General features: G+C 37.8%; 1 protein-coding gene across 1 annotated transcript in view; it reads right to left on the bottom strand.

The window, feature by feature from the left end:
* LOC149283560 (SH3 and cysteine-rich domain-containing protein-like) overlaps positions 1 to 25867 on the bottom strand; it is a 191878-nt gene that overhangs the window by 66548 nt on the left and 99463 nt on the right. The window contains exons 6-7 of the mRNA XM_089497383.1: positions 24522 to 24600; positions 21760 to 21805 (exon numbers count right to left, since the gene is read on the bottom strand). Of these exons, the coding sequence (XP_089353509.1) occupies positions 21760 to 21805; positions 24522 to 24600 (125 nt within the window). The remainder of the gene's footprint in view (positions 1 to 21759; positions 21806 to 24521; positions 24601 to 25867) is intronic.

Below are 25867 nucleotides of genomic sequence, written 5' to 3' on the forward strand. Positions count from 1 at the left end.
TTCATGTCACATATGTCTGTTTTTTGTATGATACTAATCTATACTGTGTTTAGGGTAATGTGTATGTCATTGCTGCTGGCACAGGAGCTCATTAGGTGGCCAAGCAGTTGCTTGGACAACCTATTGTTATTGTTATTATTGCTCAGATTGTTATTATGATTATTATTGTGCTGTATTTCTTTGAACTGCAATAACTTTTGAATAGCTGCACCAAAACACTTCAATTTTTTTACCAATCTTGGGTCCCTAGGTCACGTGGCATGTGCCCCCTAGGTTTTTTAATCATTAATTTTTCACCAACTTCAATAATCTTCTTTTCTGCAACCGTCACAGTTATAGAACTAAAACTTTCACAATAGCTTCATACCATGACCCTTGTCTTAATTTGTTCAACAGAAGTCTCTAGCTATGCAACTGCGTCCCATATCATCAAATTATCTTCTTCAGGTGAATGGCTGCTCACAATCACTTGCAAATGTGTACACTTCATCTCAGTCACCTCCTCTTTCAAGTTTTATTCAACACAAAACATTTCATCAAAACGTATGTGCGCAGTGCGCCAAAACTCAATTGGTTGTGCGTCAATCACAATATCTGCCCTTCACTGTTATTAAACCTTATAAGAACCAACTACAACCAACATCACATAACACTTAGGGTGCCCCAATGTCATTTGAGGGTCAAAGGTCACGTGTTGGTGGTGCCATCTTGAAAATGAACAGCATGTTAAAATTCCCAAAACTATCAAAAATCTACAGCTTTCTGATGTAGACCAGTACCCAAAATACACACGCATTTGAAATCATTTTATTTGGAAACCGTTTATGCCACAGACTTTAACCCCTTAAGGACCAGGCTGTTTTTTACTTTTTGTACCCTTTGGGACCAAGGCTGTTTTAACACTTTTGCTTGTGCAAGTTATATATTGGTTTTTTTTTTCATGACAAGACAGGCTTTCTTCAGATACTATTTTTTTTATCATATTATCTAATTTCCTATAAAAAATTATAAAATATGCTGAAAAATTGAAAATAAAAAACACTTTTTCTCACTTTTATTTGAAAAATATTTTACTCATCCAAAAAAGGTAATGAAAAAAATCTGCTAAATAGATTCTACTATTTGTCCTGAGTTTAGAAATACACAATGTTTTTATGTTGTTTTGCTTTTTTCTGCAAGTTATTGGGCAATAAGTACAAGTAGTGTTTTGCTATTTCAAGACCATTTTTTTCCAAATCTGGTCATTCTTCTCCATGTGGTATGTTGGGTATCTTTAAAGCCGGCCAATGCAATTTACCCCATAAAACCATATATTTTTGAAAACCAGACACACCCAAGGTATTTCGAATGCTAGTATTTTAACCTTTTCCATGCATGAGATTCTACCACCAGCCTTTGCCAAAGTTTGTGGTAGTATTATTTTTTTATTTTTTCACACAAATTGTACTTCAGGTATAAATATATAGCTCCAGGTATACGTCACTATCAAACAACATCCCAATATGTGTTCAGTAACATCTCCCAAGTACAGTGATACCACCCATGCATGGGTTTGTCTGGTGTTTGGGGGCTAAGAGGCCACATTTGGAATGTGCGCTCCCCCCCCCAATTTTGGTCAGTCTGTGCCTATGCCCTATCTTTGAACCCGGCCACTCCAATTTACCCCATCAAACCATTCTTTTTTTTTTTAATTAGACACCCCTTGGGTATTTGAAATGATTTTACTTTAACTCTTAGCACTTGCTGATAATAAACTTTTTGTTTATTTTATTCTTTTTGGACTTTTTTTTTTACATTTCACTGGAACTGGATGGTTAAATATTACCAGAGCATTACCATGTTTTATTTTTTAGCTTGTTTTCCTCATTTTTTTAAAATTATTTTTTTAATATTTTACTAATCACATTGTGATTAGAAAGCTGGGCTCCATTGACTTGCATGGTTGATTGCAGAGTTCTCAGGAAGGTCTGGAGACCCTCTAGCGAACTTTTCCAACTTTTTAAAGGATGCATCACCATCTTGCAAGTGGCAAAATCACTCGCAGTGGCGGTTGCGGTCACAGCACATCCGCCGGAGCGGTCACAGCACATCCTGGAGTGAGTGTTCGGTGTTGCTGACTGCCTTGTTATCGAGGTATTTCAGCGACACCATTGAAGTTTATCACCATTGATCACCTCCCAAACTCTTTTAAAACGGTGTATGGCAGACGTTGATGTCCCGGGGAGGGGTCAGACATGGCCACTGATGCCGATCTCGGTGTTGCTGAAGCAGCCAGATAAATTCTGAAGTATATAGGGATATATTTTCTGCTCAGATTCCGCTAATTCAGCGAAGTTGATTGGATGGGGCTTCACTTTGCAGTTGGAAAATGACACAAAACATAAGTTCTTGCAATGGCCAAGTTAATCACTTGATCTTAACCCGATCAAGCATGCATTTTACTTGCTGAAGAACAAACTTAAGGCAGAAAGACCCACAAACAAACAACAACTGAAGACAGATGCAGTAAAGGCCTGGCAAAGCATCACAAAGGAGGAAACACAGCATTTGGTAATGTCCGTGCATTCCAGACTTCAAGTATTAAAAATGAAACATTTTTTATGATTGTGTTGATTTGTCCAATTACATTTGTGCCCCTGAAATTAGGGGACTGTGTATGAAAATGGTTGCAATTCCTTAATGTTTCATACAACTTTTTTGTTCAGCTCCTTGAATTAAAAATGACAGTCTGCACCTCAATTGCATTTTGGTTGTTTTATTTCAAATCCATTGTGGTTGTATACAGAGCACAAAATTATGAAAATTGTGTCAGGTAGACATTATCATGAAATTAGATTTTTTGTTATTCTCAAAACTGGAGTCTATTGCAATCAATTCTACTCAACAGTTATTCAAGGAATGGTTGTTATAAAGGCAAAATATGACTTTTATTAAATCAAAAGCAGACTGAGTAATCAACATAGCTTACTTTAACATTTAGATCATTTTTAGGTGTGTATAAAAACGTTATTTTACAAAGCCTTTTTTGTAAAGATGAAATATAGCCTCCAGAAAGAACTTTTCAGAGGAGTTTCCAGATTCTTATTACCTGTTCTCTTCAAATTTCTTAGATGCTGACAAATAATGGCATAGTTGCCAACATTTTTTAAAAACAATTCCAGGGACACTTTGCAAAACAGCTGTCACTTACTTATTTGAAAACCTACCACACCCACTACCCCAAACCAACTTACATAATTATTATAATTTAGCTCCGCCTGGTTGTTATGAAGGTAGCGTTACTCACATCTCTGTTACATCATTGTTACCATACATCTTCATAACTAATGTAACCCTGTGTGTGTTACCCTTTCATAGGCTTCATCACAGTATAAAACCCTCCATTTTCTTATCAAATAAGCATTTTCTTGCGATTATTAGAGCTACGTGGATTTAAACTATTTACCCCTAGACGAAGGTGTGTTGGCACCTGGAATCCCCTTTTCCAAAATATAACCCATTTCCGACATATTGGTGGCTCGTCCTCGCTGTTGTTCCCAGGAGAAGGCTTCAAGCAAACCACAACTCTGAATTTGGACTTCCGTTCAAGAAGAAATAGAATCAAGTTAAAACAGCATTTTTGGTGTCCTAAAGGATCATCTTATTACATTGCGGTATCCTGCTGAACTTAACCTGTTGAACTTAACCTGCTGATATTCTTTTCTGGGGTGGACAACTGAACATCTAAATGGTAATTGAGTCTTTATTTTATCAATTTTCAAAAACATCAGAGTCGGGTTTAGATAAGAAAATAGAATCTCAGTGGTTACCACCACAATTTGTGGAATATGTAGAATCAATGATTAAGAAAGTAGGAGCACCCTACATGTGGAAAAATATTGATATTAATACTCTAGAAGGTATTTCAGCAGCCATTGAATCAGTGTTGGCTAATACGAATAAAAGTAAGAGTGAAAAGGGATGTGTAATACAGCTTCTATTTAAGGCAATTTGTATTTTGAATTCCATGTGGGAGTGTGAATCTCAAAGATTGAGAGGTAGAAAACAGATTAGAAGAAACTCTTTCACAATTGAAAGGTGCAAAAGCTTTGACACACAATTCATTGCACACAGCTACATGTTTGCAGGAGAAGTTAGAGGGAAAAATAAATAAAAATGATACACTGGAAATAGTTTTAGAATCCTTGCAAAGATTGAGAGAACCTCAAATTAAATTTGGAGGTTTAAAAAAGGGGAAAGGGATATTCCTTAAACCCTCCAATTTACAAAATAAAAGGATGCAAATTGGTTCTATTGAACCCACATAGACCTAGAAGACATTTGTATAGACGCTGATTTGGAATGTAACTTTAAAGTTCACAAAAATCAGTGAAGAACATCATAATACCACACCATTGCATCCCTAAGAAACACCATAATCAGAACCAGGCCTAAATTGCACCAATGTATCTCAGCAGTCCTTACATAATAATTCAAATATTACACATAGTCTGGCTACACGGACAGTGAGTGGAGGACAAAAAATACCAATTGGAACTCCATTTTGCAATCACAGCCTCTGTTCTCAGAGCCTTTTGTACGTGATAAATACCTAATACCTTAGCATAAAGCCTAAAAGAGATTACACAAATCCCAATCCCACAACCAGTCCCCAATTTAAGTATTACACATATAAAGGAAATTTTAGCAGATGTTGGTCATGCCCTGTAAAAGATTCTAATACATTTTCTAACCTCAATTAAGAAATGGACAATATATAATCTAGAAAATATGAAGATAGATAAGAAATTGTTATGTATTGATAAATTTAAGAAGAAACTGCAAAATGTCCTAAGCATGTTTAAAACGTTTAATGAATTGATTGTGGAGGATTTACAACCTAGACAAAGTATTTGCATGATCAACAAAGTTGTACCAGAATCTAACCCTGATGACAGTACTGACGACTTTAACAGCTGTCCCGACTGTTTTGTTTTAGCTCAGCAATTAGAGAACTTGGAGAGGGATAGGGATAGACTGTCTAGATTATGTTTTAAAAACAAAAAGGTGTCAGTTATCACAAGACAAGAAAGTAAGAAGGGCGTATCCTTTGTCCCTGAAACAGCTGGTACCTCAACGATAGATTCTGATGAGGAACTTGATTTAGGAGGAGTTGAGAGACAAAAGCTCAGAGACAGTGCAACAAAATTGACTTTAAAAATTAATGATCAATTAATGAAAATTGCCAAAGATCTTCCTAAATACGACGATAAGATGGATGCATTCCATAATATCGATGTATTTGAGACAAATACAGACAAATTCCAATTAAATAACAAGCAAAGAAACACAATTTTTAGGGTTTGGATGCCTTCCCATATGTCCAAAAGGTTACAGGACACACCTACAGAGGACGCATTAGGTCAATTAGTGCATGCAAATGATATGGATAGATTGAAGCAATTAATTCTGTTTACAACTGGTGACTCATCTCCTTCTCTTGACTTAATTGAATCTCTAAAAGTAAATCTTCAAGATGATCGCTTTGCATTTTTGTTGAAATTTGAGAAGGCCTATAAAATGGTAATGGGAGTTGATGATGGAGATGAACCACAGGCAATGATTATAGCATTTGTAAGGAAATTTAAATATCTAGATCCTGTATCAGTTCAGCTTGCCTCTGAAAAACCTAGTTTGCAAGAAGCAGCCATATTCATTGATCGTATTAGAAGAGCAATAAAAATGTCAACTGTAAAGGTAAAAGTATCTACAGTACAGGAACTAATTGACAAACAGCTAGAATTAACTCAGAATGACTGTCACATGCCACAAACTAATCCTACTAATTTTGAACGAGTTGATAATACTAACCAAAAGATATTCAGACCAAATGTCAGTTGTTATCATTGTGGTAAAAAAGGACATTTGAAGTGGCAGTGTAAACAATTTCTTAAAAATAGAAAATTTGTCCCTAGAACACAACATTTTGGGAAAGAGAATGGGCTGGTGCCAACAGCCCCACCTACTGGTGAACAATTTAAGTCAACGTCCCCATACACTCCACTAATAAGACAGGTGCGAGAGCTCACAACAAATAGTACTACTATTAATGTAACAGGAAAGAATGTCAGGAGGGGTCTGACACCCTCTCAGTGACTAGATAAGAATCAATCACTCTGTAAGTTGACCTATGTAGCTCCAGTGTCAACTGACAACTGTGGCAGACCATATGTCAAGGGAAAATTACAGGGAAAAGAGATTACATTCCTAATTGATACAGGAGCTCAATTAAGTGTGACTAATCAAGCTTTGCCTATAACATCTAACTCACCGGTTTGCACGATTGTAGGTTTTAGTGGAAAAGGTAATACTTCAGCAACTTTGGTTACTGGTGTTTTGTTTGAGATTCCTGGCTATTTGTGTACTGAAATTGATATCTGGCATTGTCCTAGCTCAGAAAATATCTTAGGGGCTGACGTAATGAGAGAAAGAGGTTGGGTCATTGACTTAGGGAATCAAGTGATTTGGAGAAGAAATAACCTTAAAGGGCCTGTAGTAATAGATCCAAGTGACTATAGTACAGTGGCTGTTATCAATTTAATTGAGGAGGTATCCCCAAATCATGTTTGGCCACAAATGGATTTTGATGACTTGACTCTTGTAGAAATTGTGCAGAAACATCCCTCGTTATGGGCTCAGTCTAAGAATGAGGTAGGGACAATGAAAGATGTTGTTAAAGTGGAAGGAACAGATCCCATAGCTCTGAAACAGTACCGATTGCCTCCAGATTCAATTGAGCCTTTGTCCAAAATTATTGAAGAACTACTTCAACAAGGCGTCATACGCAAATCAAATTCAGTGACAAACTATCCGTTCTGGGCAGTTAAGAAACCAGATAATTCTTATAGAATGCTTCTAGATCTGCGTATGTTTAATAAATGTACCCCAAATGTGGCGCCAATTGTAGCAGATACCCCTGACATCATGTCTCGATTGAATGCTAAGGCAAAGTTTTTCTCGGTACTGGATATCAGTAATGGTTTTTTCAGTATTCAGATAGAGAGGAGTTGTCAATACAAATTTGCTTTTACTTTTCTGAATGAGCAATATGTATTTTGCAGATTACCACAAGGGGCGCACATGTCACCTAGTCTGTTTCATCAGGCATTGGCAAAAGTGTTATCAAAATTCTCAAGGCAAGATTGTATTCTACAGTATGTTGATGATATCTTGTTGGCAACAGAGAGTAGAGAGGAACACCTCATCTTGTTAGCAGAATTGTTTGATCTGTTGTATGAGTCAGGATTGAAATTAAATCCAAGGAAGGTCCAATTACTGAAACAAGAGGTTCAGTACTTGGGAGTTTTGATAAGTCCAGGCCAGAGACGCCCTTTGCAGGAAAGAGTAGCAACAGTAGCAGCTTTGCCTGTACCTACAACTTTCAAAGCTTTAAGACAATTCCTGGGACTTGTAAATTTTTCTAGAGACTTCATAGAGGGCTTTGCTGAAAAAGCTAAACCCTTATATGACTTACTAAAAAGTACTGATGATGATAATTTGTTTGGTCCATGGGGAGATGAGCAGCAGAAAGAGTTTGAACAACTTAAACTTGATTTACAGAGAGCACCAGCTTTGACAACTGTGTATCCATCTAAGCCTTTTGCGTTACAGGTTCATACCTCAGAGAAGGCTGTTTCAGCAGTTTTACTGCAGCTACAGGGAAAAGAATGGAGAATAGTTGGTTATTTTTCCAAACTCTTTTCACCTGTAGAAAAAGGGTTTGAAACGTGTGCAAGACATTTGGTGGGTGTACACTTTGCAGTTAAGGCGACTGAACATATTGTTGGGTTTAACAAACTAATTCTGCAGACTCCTCACTCCACTTTGAAATTGCTTCTTGAAAAAAGTATCCCAGAAGTGTCACATCAAAGATTTGCACATTGGTTGTTGTCTTTGTCTCCAAAACAGATTGAAGTGGATCATAAAGCTAAATATGTGCTCCCTCAACTAATGCAATATGAGGGCGAATCACATGAGTGTGTTGAGACATTTCAGGGGGATTATCCATCTCTTTTTAGGAAAGAAGTAGAGGAAACTGATGAACCAGTATTTGTAGATGGTTCTAGATTTTGCTTGAAAGGACAATATTATACCGGGTATGCCATTTGGTTTCCAAAGAAAGGTCGAGCTATTCAGCATAGACTACCAGGACATTTTTCTGCCCAGAGAGCAGAAATTGAAGCTGTTAAAACAGTATTGGAAATTAACGAGAAAGAAAACAATGATCCTTTGGTAATCTATAACGATAGTTCATATGTAGTACGTTCACTAACAGACTACTTACCAGTGTGGAAAAAACGAGGTTTTGTGGATTCATCTAACAAAATCTTAAGTCATGTTGATATATTGCAGACTATTTTTGAGCTTGCTTCTAAAAATCCTAACCGATATGCTATTGTCAAGGTACCAGGCCATAGCAGAGGAACTAGTGATTTAGCTTTGGGAAATGAGAAAGCAGATTCTTTAGCAAAGGAACCAGCTTTGACAGGAGAGATAGTGATGGAACTAGAACCGTTGGAAGTACTACCAGTAAAGAGTAAGGAAGCAAATCTACCTTCATTCAGTGATGAACAGATGAAAGATCCGTTCATTGTAGAATGTAAGAATAAAATAACACCTCCCTTTGTTTGTGAAAATGGAGTGGTTTGTTGTGGGATGCAAGGTAATTTACTTCCAGTTGTGCCTAAATACTTGCAGACGGAATTCACCCGCTATAATCATGAAAGTTTAGGTCATGTGGGTCAGCAAAAGTTGCTGGAAATTCTCAAAGAGAAGTTTTATTGGGACAAAATGGAGGACTCTGTACAAAATGTTGTTCAGTCATGTCTCATTTGTGCTCAAGTAAACCCCAGGTCTAAAGGACAAAAGCCTCCACTTCTAAGAATTGCACCTGCAGACGGTCCGTGGTCTACATTGCAGATTGACTACATAGGTCCCCTACCTTCAGGTAAACAAGGTCTCAGGTATGCATTGGTTGTGGTAGATGTATTTTCTAAGTGGGTAGAACTGTTGCCTGTCAGGAAAGATGATGCTTTGTCTACGGCAAAAGCATTGGTGAATCATGTTTTTTGTACTTGGGGAATCCCAAGGATGATTTCTTCTGACAGAGGAAGCCATTTTACTGGCAAAGTCATGCAGGCTGTTTGTGCGATCCTGGGGGTACGTCAACAATTCCATGTTCCATACCATCCTCAGTCCGCAGGTATTGTAGAAAGAATGAACAGAACGATTAAGTCTAGAATTGCAAAAATGTTACTTGATAAAGGAAATACTTGGGTTGATGCAGTACCTCTGGTATTGATGAGTATTAGGGGAACAAGCTCCTCAACTACCCAGTATACACCTTTTGAATTAATGACAGGAAGGAAAATGCCATTGATCTTTCCTCATGAACCGTTTTTGTCTACTCCACAGAAAGATGCCATTGCAGGAACTAAGTGGTTACAGGTACTTCAGGATAATTTAAAAACAATCCTTCCTCACGCAGCGTCTAGAATGCAGCGTATGGTACCACCTCACTCTTCTAAATTTGTGAGAGGAGCATCAGTAATGATTAAGACTTTTAGGAAGGCAGGACCTTGGGAAAGTAATTGGGAAGGACCGTTTGAAATAATCGACACAATGGGTCAAGTTATGATCCTTGTTCAAAGAACAGAAAAAACAGTGAAAAATACCCGTAGGCAGCAGAAGCTGTGGGTACATGTTGAACAGTGTAAATTGTGTGTTTCTAACTAAATTCTTTTCTTGAAGGAACACAGTTCTGCAAGAAAATGGAGGAACAAAATTGTTAACTATTGGAAGGAGAACCTCCAGAGAAACAGCAATACAAGAAGCGTGACATCAAGATAGCATAGTTTTTGATTGCTGTGTTGTTTGATCTATACCAAAAGCCAACTGGAACTGATGATCAGACAAAGGATTTATCACACAAGACATTGTTATCACATAAAATAAGAGAAGTTCGGGTGGATCGACTCCTGACGTCAGACATTGATACATCAAGAGACATTGTTGGACAAATTAGATTCATTATAATTTAGATATACAGATTTTGTATTTGATGGGAAAATCTGGAACAATTAGATGTTTCAGCTTGTCTTCATTTTGTTTCTAAAGTAATATGTCTTCCAGGGCAAGAAAAGGTTGTCTATCATTCTTGTTTTCACAATCATTCATCATGTGAGGATGAATGTTACATTCATGTTACATCTATGCATGAATTAATGACTCAAGTGAAGATAGGGAAAGTTTGTTTTCAAGTAATGAAGGAAGAGTCATTGGTCAGAGCATTCTTTTCAAATTGTATGCATAATGAAACTCTTCACAGAGGATTATATTGCATATAAGGTGAATTGAAAAAGTTGGGGATAGATTGGAAAAGATTTACTATCTCCACTATAGGCACAGAGCGTTTAAGAACACTACCTCAGCAGTTTAATCTGACACAGATAGACCATTTTCCTTGGAAAACATGGACAGAGGAAATAAAGAAAGATAAGGGATTATTGGCTATATTAAAGCAACAATTGAAAGATGCAGAAATTGTTTTCCAACATAAACAAGGTGAATTAGAACAAATTCAACATCAATGGAATGATATGTCTGGAGTTAGTTGGTGGTCAAATTTTAAAAAATCAGTAATCTTCGGTAAAATCCGCAGCTGGTAATATATTGTTAAATCCAATTGTTATTATAGCTATACTTGTTTTATTATGTATTGTTTATCAGAGTTTTCTTATGTGTAAAATAGGTAAGATATATAAACAAGTTAAGTATGAAGTAGATAAGGGAGATGGAATATTAAGGGAAATGATAAAAAGAGCACAATCCTCTCATTCCATAACAAACGTAGAGAAAAGGGTGTCTCATGCTAATGATTATCATATGGTCCCAGGTAAAGTGTGATGTGATTGTAGTATAAATGTGATACGAATGTGATACGAATGGTGAGTAAATGTGTATATTTGAAAAGATATGATAAGGATATTATCCTATCATCAGGGGGAATTGTAAAAGATTCTAATACATTTTCTAACCTCAATTAAGAAATGGACCATATATAATTATTGGTATAGGCAGTTGTTGGAAAAATACTTATGTTATCGAAAATATTATTTGCTTACATATAAGGAAGTAGAAAATGTCATGTCCATGATATATGCACCAGTCCCCGCCAGCACGCTTCCTCTATGATATTCTATATATATATATAGAATAAAAGGTCAAGTCTGGGCCATTTTTAATTATGCAGCTTAATAGGTGTAACCTGCTTGAAAAGTAACCAATCATAATGATGCATGCTATTAGAAGTAGATAAGAGGTTATATAAACCATGTAATTCAAACATGTAATCAGACAACGCTTCGACTTTTGTGTGTTGTGTGCCTTGTCTCGATTATGCGCATGATCTAAATAAAGAAAACTCTTTCTGAGGAGAATTCGACCATTAATTCAACCAACATTTTGGTGCCCCGTGTGAGGAGGTCCTGACCGGAGATTCTGGGAAATATTATAAGAGGTCAAAGTCTGTCAGGGACTACTGAAATAAATAACTGCGTATGCATTCGATAATGAGAAATATTACTTGGAGTAATATGAGGCTGATCAGGAGAAATGTGCACAGGTAGTTAGTCATTATTTTTGTGATAACGAATTGTTGTTTGTAATTGTGATAATACTGTTGGGGTTGGTTGTGGCTTGTATTATTGTGAATGAGTATCACAAGACCTTAAAGAGAAGAGCTCTTATGGTCCAGGGATAGCTATACCAACCCATGTCACAAATCTTGTCTGAATGAATCTATCCGTGTGAATGACTGTTCAGGAGTCCTTTACGGCGAACGAGCAGTTAATAAGGTTGTTGTTAATACGCCCCCCGGCATTTGTGAGAAGCTCTCTGTGATCAAGTGCTGGGATTGCAAGTGAACAACTTCGCTGCGAGAGTGATTTTCCTGCCTTTACTGTCTACGAGCGGTATCTTATAAATACCAAGGATTCTCTGTTTCACTCTGTCCAGACGTGGTATCTTATAAATACCAAAAGATTTTCCTTGTTTTCTGTCTTGCGGTGAAATTATATCATGGGGATATTCCACAGTAAGGGAAAGGGACAGAAGGATAAAAATGTTCCCTGGTGGAAGAAAAAAACCCACATTGTTCAGGTATAATGCACTTAAAAATAGAGGGCGGATCCCTCAGGTTTCGGATGGTTGGACCATCCTGGTAGAGTCTAGACTCGAAGTGGTTGGACCACTCGGTGAACGTGTGGATTTAGAAGAAACTACGTAGTGACTAAATTATAACATTCCAAATTCTATACCATGTTTCCAGCTGGTTCCAGAATCTGTTAAATGTATGTCTTGTCTGTTATCTGTGATCGATCATAAATTATATATAAAGTGGACATTAGAAAAGCCTTTTTATCTTTTTATTCTAATGCTTTTATTCTGATGCTTCTTTCAGAATTAATTTAAATAAGGGTTAATACTTTAAATGCTAGAATTTATAATTAGCACGTATCCTGTTTTTAAGTATCCTGTATACCTGTCTGTTTTTTTTTATAATATATCTTCTTGATTTATTTTATGTTCCAATTAATATGCTTAAAGTAACAATATAAGTAACGCACCTCCTTATGGAGTGGTCACAGTCAGATACATCCGTTAACCATGTAGGTGCATAGAATATGAACAGAAAAATTATTTAAAAAGCTACTGAACATGTAAAGAGTCAAAAAGAGGATCCTCGACAGTTCGAGGCAGATATACAGGGGCTCTATAACAGCTATCAATTAAATGGTAATGGTGAAGAAATAGAGTGTATCGAACAGTTTTAAAATCAGATTGGAGTTCAGTAGAACTGAACCGGAATGGGTCCGATAATCTAAATCCAAGACACCCACTCCCATGGGACAGTGTTTATTTAAATAATAGATTAAATATCTTTGTAACTGTTTGCACAAACAGATTGGTTTGTAGAACAAATTGAACGGAGATAAATAGATGTACGCAGAAGGATGTGGATCAATATTTTTATCGACTGAAAAAGGTCTTTGATATCTATAGTGGATTAACCCCACCTCCCGATCCAGATCCAAATTCTGCTTATGAGCAGCAGTTGAAAAATGCTTTTGTGTCTGGGACACGTAAAGAGATAAATGCGTATGTCAGTAAACACATGGTTAATCTCCGTACTGCGTCGTTGAATGATGTGTTGGAATATGCTAAGCATTCTGAAAAGTGGCACAAAGAAAGAGAAAAAAAGAAAGTGAGAGTAATGTTAGCGGGAGAGGAGTATGAAGGAACTTTGACAGGGAATAACGAAAGAGGAAGAGAGAGATTTCGAGGTCGTGGCCGGGGCAGACGGTCATACCAAGGTAGAAGAGGTAGTGGTGCTAGATGGTCACATGGATGTTATAATTGTGGAAAGGAAGGTCATTGGGCGAAAGAGTGTCCTGAACCAGACAAGAGAAAGCAGAACTCCCCAGAGCAATGACTTATACAGGAAAAGGGGACATTAGATCTCAGTAATGTTCATGATGTGCTGTTATTGTCAAACTTGCCTGAAATTGATTTAATTGTAAATAACAAACGCGTAACATTCTTGGTTGATTCAGGAGCTTCGCGAACCCTATTGAACTATCCCACCTGCACGGGCATACAGAAAGGGACTGGTAAAATTCACATAAAGGGAGTAAATGGGAGAACACATACCGAAAGCTTATCTGTTCCCCTCCAAATACAACATCCAGATTCTGGAAAAATAGAGGTATGATTACCTCCACAGGGAAACCGATAAATCATAAAGCCCTGATTGAAGAACTATTAATGGTTATACATCTACCAAAATAAGTAGCTGTAATAAAGTGTGCAGCTCATACCAACAGCAAGGATCCTATAGCATTAGGTAATAACCGTGCAGACATAGAAGCGAAAAGAATTGATCAAGAGATGTTTGCCATAATCACTAATGAAATACAAATTGATCACCAGGTTTTGTATGATATGCAGCAGGCTGCCCCTATGTCTGAAAAACGATATTGGCAGTCTAAACAAGCGACTCTATGTAACAAAATTTTTCACATTAACAACAAACCAATATTGCCGAAATCATTGTTTCGCTATGCAGCCTTATTGAGTCATAGGCTGAGCCATGTCTCAACAGGAGGGTTGGTAGCCATCATAGATAAGGTGTTCCAAAATTACTCTAAAAATTTTTTTGGTGTGCTAATTGTTTTATCTGTGCTCGATATAATCCACAGGGAAATCTCAAACCTGCTATTGGGAAGTTCCCCAACCCCGAGTATCCGTTTCAACATATTTGCATGGATTATATTGAACTAAACAAATGTGAAAATATGAGATATTGCCTAGTTATTGTTGATGCATTAACTAAATGGGTAGAAATATTCCCAACAGCCCATGCAGATGCAGATACAGTAGCTAAGGTCATGATAAAATAAATCATTCCTAGATTTGGAATACCAGAAAGAATATACAGTGACAATGGGCTTCATTTTGTCAATCAACTAATCTCCAGATTTACACAAGTATTTGGTATACAATTAAAGAATCATTGCGCCTATCATCCTCAGTCAGCAGGGTTGGTAGAAAGAAACAATGGAACAATAAAGAATAAGTTAAAAAAGACCATGGCAGAAACCGGGAAGAATTGGTTTTCTTGCCTACCTATGGTAAAATTGAGTATGCGTATTACACCCAACAAGCAGGGTCTCACCCCATTTGAAGTAATGTACGGGAGACCCTATAGTTTGCCGCAGATAAAGAAGCACAAGAGCCAATTCCTGAGAAATTGAGCATTGGAGATTGGGTATTAGTAAAGATAATCAAACAAAAGAATTGGTCATCACCGAGGTGGGAAGGGCCGTACCAAGTACTACTAAACACCCCCACGGCATGTAAGATAGCTGAGAGGAGTTGTTGGATACATCAGTCACACTGTAAGAAGGTAACACCACTTGCTGGTAGTCACTCATTAAGTCTGGGTACAAAGGGGGGTCCAGACGATCCGTTGGACTCGTCTCAAGCCAGTGAAGAAATTAATTCCCCGAACCCTGAGTTGACGGCCAGGTAGGATGAAGGGGTGGTGCCTGCTTATAGTTTATTGGGTAGTGACTGACGCTTTTACAATAATTCCTTATTCTAATGCTAATGCTAAGTAGAATGAGAACAAGAAGGTGACCAGATGGGAAGATACTAAAGCACAAAATCTGACTTTTTCATTGGCAGGAGATAGTTCCATTGTCATTGATCTTTGTAAATTGATTCATTGTAAAAATATTGGGCAAGCAAGAAACTACGCTAAGGCCGATGTATATGTATGCTGGATGCCCGAAAGGCCCCCTAAAAGACAAAGCATAGCATCATGTCTTGGTTGGGATTATGCTATGTGGACAACAGCTAGTTACAATTGGGGATATGATATACCCGGGGCAAGAGCAAGTAGAATCAAAACAAGATTTTCTGTGAAAAGATTACGATCCGAATGTACAACCTTTAATAATTGTAATAAACTGTTATTTACTTTAAAGAAACCTATGAAGACGGATGAAAGACTATATACTATAGGTGCGTGGGTTATCCGGTAGAGACCCGGAGGGATTTTTATTTTTGTCTTTTTCAGAAAATAAGGTCCAAGCAGAAAAGGAGTCTCAGATCCAGGAAGAAAAACATATCGAGGAAATTGAGACAGGGGTAATTCGGTATACCAATTTGAGTTCTATTGATCAAATTGCCCTAGAAGCAGGATTTCATGGAGATAACGTTTGGTTGGAATGGCTTCAATTTACTGTAAAGAGTCTAAACAAAGAATTGTATAGTCTGTGCAGAAGCCCGTCCACAGTTGGCTACGGTGCCATTTCCATTAACAGAAGAGAATGATCCAGTCGGATTTGACTGCATAATAAAGCTGTTTGATAAGACTTATACCCCACCTGGAAATGAAACTTGTCATACATTGGACTTGTTGTTTCCCAAGGTTAAGAGACCTGGATTACCTCCAACAGTGAAAATATATGGGGGGAATTACACCTGTATGGAACTTCAGGGTAATAGCAGCTATTTTGATTATTAAGATTTGTTTAATTCACTATGTGTCGTGACTTTTCCCACAGGACTGCGACAGCCAACCCAGATGAGAGCAGATATTTGGTGGTTATGTGGAGACCGGAAAATAAGACCTTTCATCGATCCCAGAGGAAAAGGAAAATGTGCTATAATACAACTCATCGTACCTTTGAATCTGTTGACCTCACGGAAGGAACCAACTTCGAGGCCGAAAAGATCAATCCAACCACAAGGATCGTTTGATGATCGAATATATATTTATGAAATTGGAGTACCACGAGGAGTTCCAAATGAGTCCAAAGCCCGAAACCAAATTGCTGCAGGTTTCGAATCAATCATTTTCTGGTGGAGTACAATAGCGAAAAATGTGGACTGGATAAACTACATCTATTATAATCAACAGCGGTTTGTGAATTATACTCGAGATGCTATTAAAGGAATACATGAGCAACTGGATGCAACCTCCCTTATGGCCTGGCAGAATCGAATGGCCTTGGACATGCTGTTGGCGGAGAAAGGGGGCGTGCAAGATGTTTGGGAACCAATGCTGCACCTTTATACCAAATAATACCGCCCATGATGGGAGCATCACCAAAGCCCTCGAAGGACAAACATCCTTATCAAATGAACTTTCCGAGAATGCAGGAATACATAATGTGTTCACCTCTTGGTTAGAAGGATGGTTCGGGCGATGGTCGGGAATGATAATGTCCGGAATAATTACTATCACTATAGTAGCCGCAGTATTGATATTCGGAGGATGCTGTTTTATTCCATGTTGCCGAGGACTTTTGAATAAGACAATTGATAAAGCAGTAAATCAGACTATGTACTCCCTGGTCGACAAAGAAGAATGTGATCAATTATTAAGAGTATCTGAGACTCTACATATTAATGACGTTGTTGACATGAAAGATAAATTATCAGTGTTAATGACCGATACTGAAGATGAAGAGTCTGATATTTAATAATATTTTGATAAACAGGAGGGAAATGTTGGAAAAATACTTATGTTATCGAAAATATTATTTGCTTACATATAAGGAAGTAGAAAATGTCATGTCCATGATATATGCACCAGTCCCTGCCAGCACGCTTCCTCTATGATATTCTATATATATATATAGAATAAAAGGTCAAGTCTGGGCCATTTTTAATTATGCAGCTTAATAGGTGTAACCTGCTTGAAAAGTAACCAATCATAATGATGCATGCTATTAGAAGTAGATAAGAGGTTATATAAACCATGTAATTCAAACGTGCCTTGTCTCGATTATGCGCATGATCTAAATAAAGAAAACTCTTTATTCGATCATTAATTCAACCAACAGCAGTAGTCAAAGATATGTAATCATTGTTCATAAATAAATGATTATTAAGATATATTAATATGTTTCAATAATAAGCTTCAAGGTTTCCTTGACCTTAAAATATATAGAATGAAGGATTTGCTGAACAGGCATTCTATAGATAGGATAGTAACTTGCTAATGCATGGTATAGTTGTAACTGTAAAAGGGCATTACAATATGCGTACAGTGACCACCTGAAATAGGGTTTCGACGTGTAAAGATCTTAGTGAGCATGTATACCCAATTAGGTGAAGACCAATAGACTGACAAGACTGACATCATTATTCAAACCGTGTATATAAGTTAAGCCTTGGAGAAGCATGGGAGGAGAGGTAGAGGGGAGATGTACTTGCCATCCACGGACTCTTCACGTCCCAACACTCCCTCCCTCCATCCTCAGGAATGCATAGGACAGATGTCATGAACTAAATTCCTCTCGAAGGTTTTGTAAGACTTGTTTCGTATTATTTTGTTATCTTCTTTTTATATTCTTCTTCTATTTTTGTTCGTATTAAATGTTTTACCTTTGTTTGCATTTAAGTGACTCTGCCTATTTTTGACGCACATACATTTATGTGTTGATCCAATTATTTGAAGTTTGTAATGCCCTATATATTTTATTACATGCCCCACTGTATGACTTTAACGCATTTATGGCATGGATCAATTTCATTATTCGATGGGGTGCCACAAGTAATCTGTTTGAACCTAATTTAATTAATCTGACATTAAAAGGACTGGGAGATAGAGGCAGAGAAATTGATGGCTCAACCACAATTTTTCCAAAATTCTTACAGCGCTGCAGGAAAAAAATATTTAAACTTGTGATGTACAAATGACATGGATAATCACCATTCTCCCGAGTGAGTCAATATCCATTGCAGCACGTCGCACTATTGTTTATTTAGCTGCGACCAATATGGCAAGTGTAAATTATACGAGACGACAAGCTCAAATAAAATAATATGAGAATGAAGACATGTATAGGCAGTTGATTTTGGCCATTGTTCCATCCAAGGTAGCAGAATATATAAATCTGATGATTAACCCCTTAAGGACCGGGCTCATTTTTCGTTTTGTACCCTGTGGGACCGAGGCTGTTTTGACACTTTTGTGGTGCTTGTGTTCAGCTGTAATTTTCTCCTCACCCATTTAGTGTACCCACATAAGTTATATATTGTTTTTTTCAGGACAAGATGGGCTTTCTTCAGATACCATTATTTTGATCATATCATCTTATTTACTATAATAAAAAAAAAAAACATGGTGAAAAATTGAAAAAAAACACATTTTATGACTTTTATTTGAAAAATCTTTTACTCACCTAAAAAAGCAAGTAAAAAACTAGCTAAATAGATTCTACTACTTGTCCTGAGTTTAGAAATACCCAATGTTTTTATGTTTTTTTGCTGTTTTTTGTAAGTTATAGGGCAATAACTACAAGCAGCATTTTATGATTTCCAAATCTTTTTTAACAAATCTGGTCAGTCTGCCTCCATCTCCTCTTTGGAATATCTTTGAAGCCGGTTAACTCAATTTAACCCATTTAAACCATATATTTTTGAAAACTAGACACCCCAGGGTATTCCAAATGCGGTTATTTTAACCCTTTCCATGCACCAATTATAGAACTACACTTTGTCAAACTTTGTAATAGTAATTTTTTTTATTTTTTTTTCACACAAATTGTACTTAAGTTATAGATATACAGGTCCTGGTATATGTCACTGTCAAACAACACCCCAATGTGTGTTCAGGAACATCTCCTGAGTGCAGTGATACCCGACATGCATGGGTTTGTCGGGTTGTTTGAGATTTAAAATGCCACATTTGGGAAGTGCGCTTTTTTTCTCCATTTTGGTCAGTCTATACCTATACCCTATCTTTGAGCTCGGCCACTCCAATTTACCCCATCAGCCATTTTTTTTATATATTAGACACCCCTTGGGTATTTGAAGTGCTTTTATTTTAACTCTTTGTTGAGATTTTGGAGAAATTTTAGCACTTGCTCAAAATAATAAACTTTATTTTTTTATTTTATTTTATTTTTTTAATACTTTTTTAATATATTTTTTACACATTTTGCTGGTACTGGATGGTTCATTAAGTGACATCACTGCATAATTATTTTTAAATGTTAGCACATTTTATTTTTATTTTTTTTTTCCATTTTTTATTATTTTTTTTTTTTTTTTTAATATTTTGCTAATCACATAGTGATTAGAAAGCTGGGTTCCATTGACTTGCTTGGTTGAATGCAGTACCTGTATTCAACCTGCAAGTGGAGCCAGAGTTCTCTAGAGGGTCAGGAGACCGTCTAGCGAACTCTTTCTTCTTTATTGTTTTTTTTCCCGGGCCGCCGCCATCTTGCTGATGGCGAAGATCACCGGCAGCTGCGGCTGTGACCGCTCTCCGGAGTGGTCACAGCCCATCCAAAGGTAAGTGTTTGGTGTCGCTGGATGCCTCCTGATCGAGGCATTCCAGCGACACCATTTAAGTTTAGGAGGCGCTTTTAAAACGGGCATATGGGCATATATCGAGGCATTACAGTAACGCCGTTTAAGCGAAGAAAGTGATCGTTGATCACTTTCTAAGCTTATTTAATTTTTTTGAACCGGCAAAGGTAGTGAAGGGGTTAAACAAAATACATAATTTTCAATTAGAAATAGACAAATATATAAATATCACACCTATTGCTACTTTCCCCTACCTAGGGGAAATAAATTATCCTAATTTTAATAACAATTGGAGAGCAAAAAGTAGTTTTAAACATACAATTAGATTAGGATCTGCACCCCTTCTCCCATTCTCATTAATTTCTCACTCTGCCCCTTTCTTGTTCTCATCGCTTTCAGTTATCCCTCTCCCCCTTCTCTCCATCTCTTTAATTCCTCTCTTTGCTCCTCATCTCTTTGATTTCCCCTTCTGCCACCTTTCTCTCCCCATCTCTTTCATTTCTTCCCCTTCTCCACATCTCCTAAATTTCTCCCTCTGCCCCCTCTCTATCTATTTCATTTGTCTCTGCATCACCTTCTCCTCATATCTGTCATTTCTCTCTCTTTTGCACCCTCATGTCATGTTCCGGGACATCAGGGTCCCGGACCACAACACAGCCGATCCCCCGAGTACCCGCGGCTAGCGGGTACTCGATACCTACCTCTTCCACTGCCTCGTCACGGTCCTTCCCGGGGCTGTGCTTCAGAGTCTAGCGGGTACTCGTGGTATATCCTCCCCGACGCCTTCTCTCAAAAGGGTGGGCAGTACGCGCGTGCTCCACGCCCCCTATTAATTCCATACCTCCGTGGAGTCAGTGCTCGGTTATTGTTTTGGCTGAGCTTCTACTCTTGCTGTAGTTACCATACAAACACTTTGTTGCTGATTTTTGCTTTTTCCTGACCACGCTGCTTTCTCCATTCCTGACCCGGCTTGCCGGACCATTCTATTATACCTTGTTGCTGATTTTTGCATCTTCTTGACCACGCAGATTTCTCCATTCCTGACCCGCCTTGTCTGACCATTCTATTGCAATCTCTGCATACTGGGTTCCTTACCTGAACATCACGGTATACCTCACTTCTCCCCATCTCTTTCATTTATCCTTCTCTCCTTCTCTCTCATTTTTCTCTCTGCCCCCTTTTCCCCATCTCTTTCATTTTTCTTTCTGCCCCCTTCTCTCTGTCTCTTTCATTTTTCCCTCTGTCCTTTTTTCTCCATAGCTTTCATAGCTCTGCCCCTCGTTTCTCCATCTCCTTCAATTTGTTTCTTTGCCCCCCTTCTCTCACCTTTCTCCCTCTAATTTATTCTTCATCTTCTTCCCTGGTGGAAGCTCTGCAGACCATCTTGAGCGATCCCTGCCACTGTGCTTGTGGCTTCCCCGCTGAGGGCCGGCATATGACATCATATCCCGCTGCTCAGCAAAAAGCACTGGCCCACAGGGACAGCTTAAGTAGAGGTCTGCAGAAACAGACCTTACACTTCCTTAATCTTTGGGCCTATTAGCAGGTGATCCATGATCTCCTCAACCTGATCAGCACCCGCAACTGCCAATTTCTTGGGACATGTCCCAGGACATGAATGTACTGGGACAAGCTCCCAAATCCTGGGAAAATCGGGACAGTTGAAAGGTATTTAATGGCATTATGGCCACTAATAAAAAAGATATAACAAATGTGCCAGATTACAAACGTTAGCATGCACATATATGAATGTGAATTATGATTACACTACTAAATACAACAAAACAATTGCATTATTAATGTACCATGGAGTAAATACTCTTCTGTTGCTGATCTTCATTGAAATCCCCTGATCCATTTTCTAAGTAACTGAACACTGTACAAAAAAAACAAACAGCACATGATTAAAATGTCAGGGATGTTTAGACAGGACAGGGGCTTAAACAGGGAGTCTGGAAGAAATACACATTTTAACTCACTGACTTCATTATGCATTATGAAGGACCAATCCAACCATTTGTCATGGGTTGCCCTTCATTATGAATAGTAAAGTTGGTGAGTTGAAACCACAACTATTCTGCAAGCTCATCTGCTAATTCCCTTTTTAGTGTATAAATACAGTTTTATAATGCATCTGCTATTTATAATTGCTAAGTGTAATTTTTTCATGTAATATATAGCTTAATATGCACAACAGTGGCAACAAAGGTGCATACACAAACGATGTCTTCTTATGAAGGCATTGTCTCACATCAGGACTTTGAAACAGCAATTATTATTAGAAATTACTTGCTGTTATTTACATCACAGGTGAAAAGGTATGGTGGCAGTATTTCTCAGTCCCGCTCTGCTAGGGAAGTCTCGTACTCTGTTGGTAATGCTGCTAATGCTTCTTTGGAAAGCATCCATATAGCTGGTACCTGGTCATGCTTCCACGTGTTCATCAGGCACTAAGAACTGGATGTGGCTTCAGCATCTTCTTCCCTGTTCAGTTGCATGTTTTTTTCACTTCCTTAATTTATCCTAATAACTTTGTGTGGTTTCGTGTTTATTCATTTCTCCAACCATTTCATCATTAGCCTGAGTATTGCCCAGAGGTCAAATTGTTTTTACACTTGCTCTAATTTTTTTTCCTGGCTATAATCTATGGCAGCAAAAACCATACCATCTTATTTTTGGTGAGGGGGGTGTATTGAATGAAGTAGAGGGATCACTTACAGAAGAGACAGGAGGCAGACAGGACAGCTAGGTGGAGTGAAGCCAGAAAATATGGTCAAGAACCAGGTATAGCAGCCGAATCTAACTCACAAAACAGCAGACAAGGTCAATTGTAGCCAAGTCAGCAACAGAGAGATAACCATCAAGCCAAATCATATGACAGAGAGAAAGGTAAGAAAAAAAAACACCAAAAACAACTCAGGAACGACACAGAAGTGTTACACCAACCAAGGAGTAACTAGAAAGTGGAGATCCTGGTAGAAATAGGCAGTCCTGACTGAAAACAAGGTCATAGCAGATTATAAAAGGTAATCCGAGGTCAATGATGTCACACATGCATGAGCAAGTTGAGATGCGGCTGAAGCATGGTCTGCTGCTATGCCCATGGAGGGAGCAAGGTTGTGGGGAAGCTGTAGCATTGACTGTAGCATTCTCTGTAGATGGTGTGGGACAACCCTGAGGGATCACCCTGTGGCCCAAGGGATGGATTGACAACGGGGGCAACGCAGGGAGCCCCCTCGACAACAAAGGTAAGTCATAACATTGGGTACCTTAATGCCTTTTACTGTCGATTAATCTGAGAGAAAGAAGCTACCCAGAGACCATACTGCTCTGAATTATAACCAGGGGAAAATATGGTAAGTGTGAAAACAATTTTCCATTATTCTGTCTGAATTCCCACTGGTCGCATTTACAATATGTTGTGTTTACGTGTATGCTTAAGAAGTTAAAAAGCCATTTACACATTCTAGTCATTTTATATTTCATTGCCTTAAGTGTGAGCTATAATTTTGTTTGGAAATTGCATTACACATGCAACCAAATGCTAAAGTAATAGTTGGTTAGGGCATGCAATATAATCACAACACCTCATACTACACAGCAGTAGTGGCATTGATGTAAATTATATACCTAAAAACTATATACCATATAAATAACAACAAAAATATCTGTGCCACTGGGAATAATACATTCAACACCATTTGAATTGCAGTTGTGAAAATGAAACCTATGCTTTTTAGGCTTTACAAGAATGTTGATGGATTTTAAAATTCCTGGCACAAAAGAATTAGTTGTGAATTCAATTCTCAGAAGAAGCTAGACAACATAGATAAACTATGATATTTCAGGTCATACGTTTCGGAAGTTTGTAACAACATATCCAGAATTTCACAGATGTCACAAGAACTGGGAGCACCACTACTTGCACATCATTTTAATTAATGTAATTTCCAACACAGGCATTACAAAGAGAGCAGAACGCACTACAAAATAACATGATTACTGACATTTTTAAACATTCAACATTACTATTAATGTACATAAGAATAAGTAAATCCTGATTATTAACTCTGGTATTGACACATTGTCTTTAGCTCTGTGTGAATTAGCTGAACTTTAATGTCAACTGCATTTTTGTACAAATAAACTACAGACATTAATCAAGAATATGCATGGTTTAATGCTGGAACCTTCAATACCATCATCCATTTCTGATGCACAAATACATATTTCATATTTTTTAAATAAACTCTGCCAATATAAGGCGATTTAATTTTAATCCAATCCAATCAATTTTAAGTCCATACTTATGGTGAGGAAATAATGTCCATATTTCACAACAAGACATGTTAAACTAGACATATTAAAAAATGTTTTAAATGGTACATTTATTTAGCATTTCACTTTTCAGAACCAACAAAATCTCTCCAATTGTATTATTACTACATTACAAATTTAGTTTTTACTAAACCATTATTGATCAAAGTTTTCTACTGAAATGTATTGAGATGAAACTCATCAGTCTGAGAGAAAGTAAATCTACTGATTTATATTTACCATATTGCAATCACTGTATATACATTAAGGCTCACCGCTATCTCTTCCTTGTTGACATATATCCAATGAGAGTGAGCAATCCCCTTCTTCAGGTACTTCAGCCAGGTCTGTTGCCTGTAAGAGTTAAAACAGGAACACACATAAGAAGGCAGAAAATAAAAAAAAGCTATTTACTGCCATGCAAGGCTTTTGGGGGCTAATAAATACAGGTCAGATGTAACTAGGCTTTTGAGAAGTTTAGAATGCATGGCTGACTTTGAAATTTTAGATTTTGAATTTAACATTAACGATTCAGTGATAAGCAAATCCATTTTTGGATTTATGTTTTACTAGCAGCAAGGCTGCAATGATGTAACCTTTTCTATTTACCACAAACAAACTATATGACCAAAAGTATGTGGACACTCCTTCTAAATTGTTGCTAACAGGTGCATAAAGTCAAGCACATACACATGCCATCTCCAAAGACAAGCACTGGCAGTAGTATGGGTGGTACTGAAGAGCTCAATGAATTTAAACATGGGATACCACAAGTCAATTTGTGAAATTTCAGCTCTGCCCGGTCTGCCCCGGTTCACCGTAAGCAGTGTAAGTGTGAAGTGGAAGCATCTAGGAGTAATAACAGCTCAGCCACAAAGGGGTAGAACACACACATTCAGACTGGAGCATCCTTCACTGTAATGTACGTAGTTTTGCTCATTACAGAGTTCGAAACTGCCTCTGGAAGTGACATCTGCACAAGCACTGTGTGCAGTCGGGAGCTTCATGAAATTAAGTGCAAAACAACAAGATCTGCCAATGCAGTCTGCCACTGGAGTCTGGAGCAGTGGAAACATGTTATCTGGAGTGATGAATCTGGGAGTCTGATGGATGAAACTGGGTTTGGTGGATGCTAGGAGAATACTACCTACCAGAATGCATAGTACCTACTGTAAAGCTCGGTGTAGGAAGCATAATGGTCTGGGCTGTTTTTCAGGGTTCCAATGAAGAGTAATGTCAATGCTACAGCGTACAAAGACATTTAAAAAAAATTGTATGCTGCCGACTTTGTGGCACCAAAACACGGTCCATAGTTGGTGCGGATGAGCTTGGGTGGCTTGTAAACCTGACCTTCATTGGACACCTTTGGGGTGAACTAGAATGGCAATTGCGTGCCAGGCAAACTACCACAGATGCACACTAAAAAAATTGTGGAAATAGCCACAGAGAGGGGGCCAAATCCATATACATGCCCGTGGTTTTGGAATGGGATGTCCAACAACCTCATATAGGTATGATGGTCAGGTGTCCACATACTTTCAGTCATATAGGATACCTTACATGCATCAAGTTGTCATCCTAAATATGTCATTTGTGCTATACCAATTGGTCAATTTTATCT

The sequence above is a fragment of the Sceloporus occidentalis genome, unplaced genomic scaffold (genome assembly GCF_023333645.1).
Source record: "Sceloporus occidentalis isolate IW3139 unplaced genomic scaffold, rSceOcc1.0.p SCAF_102, whole genome shotgun sequence".
NCBI classification, from domain to species: domain Eukaryota; kingdom Metazoa; phylum Chordata; class Lepidosauria; order Squamata; family Phrynosomatidae; genus Sceloporus; species Sceloporus occidentalis.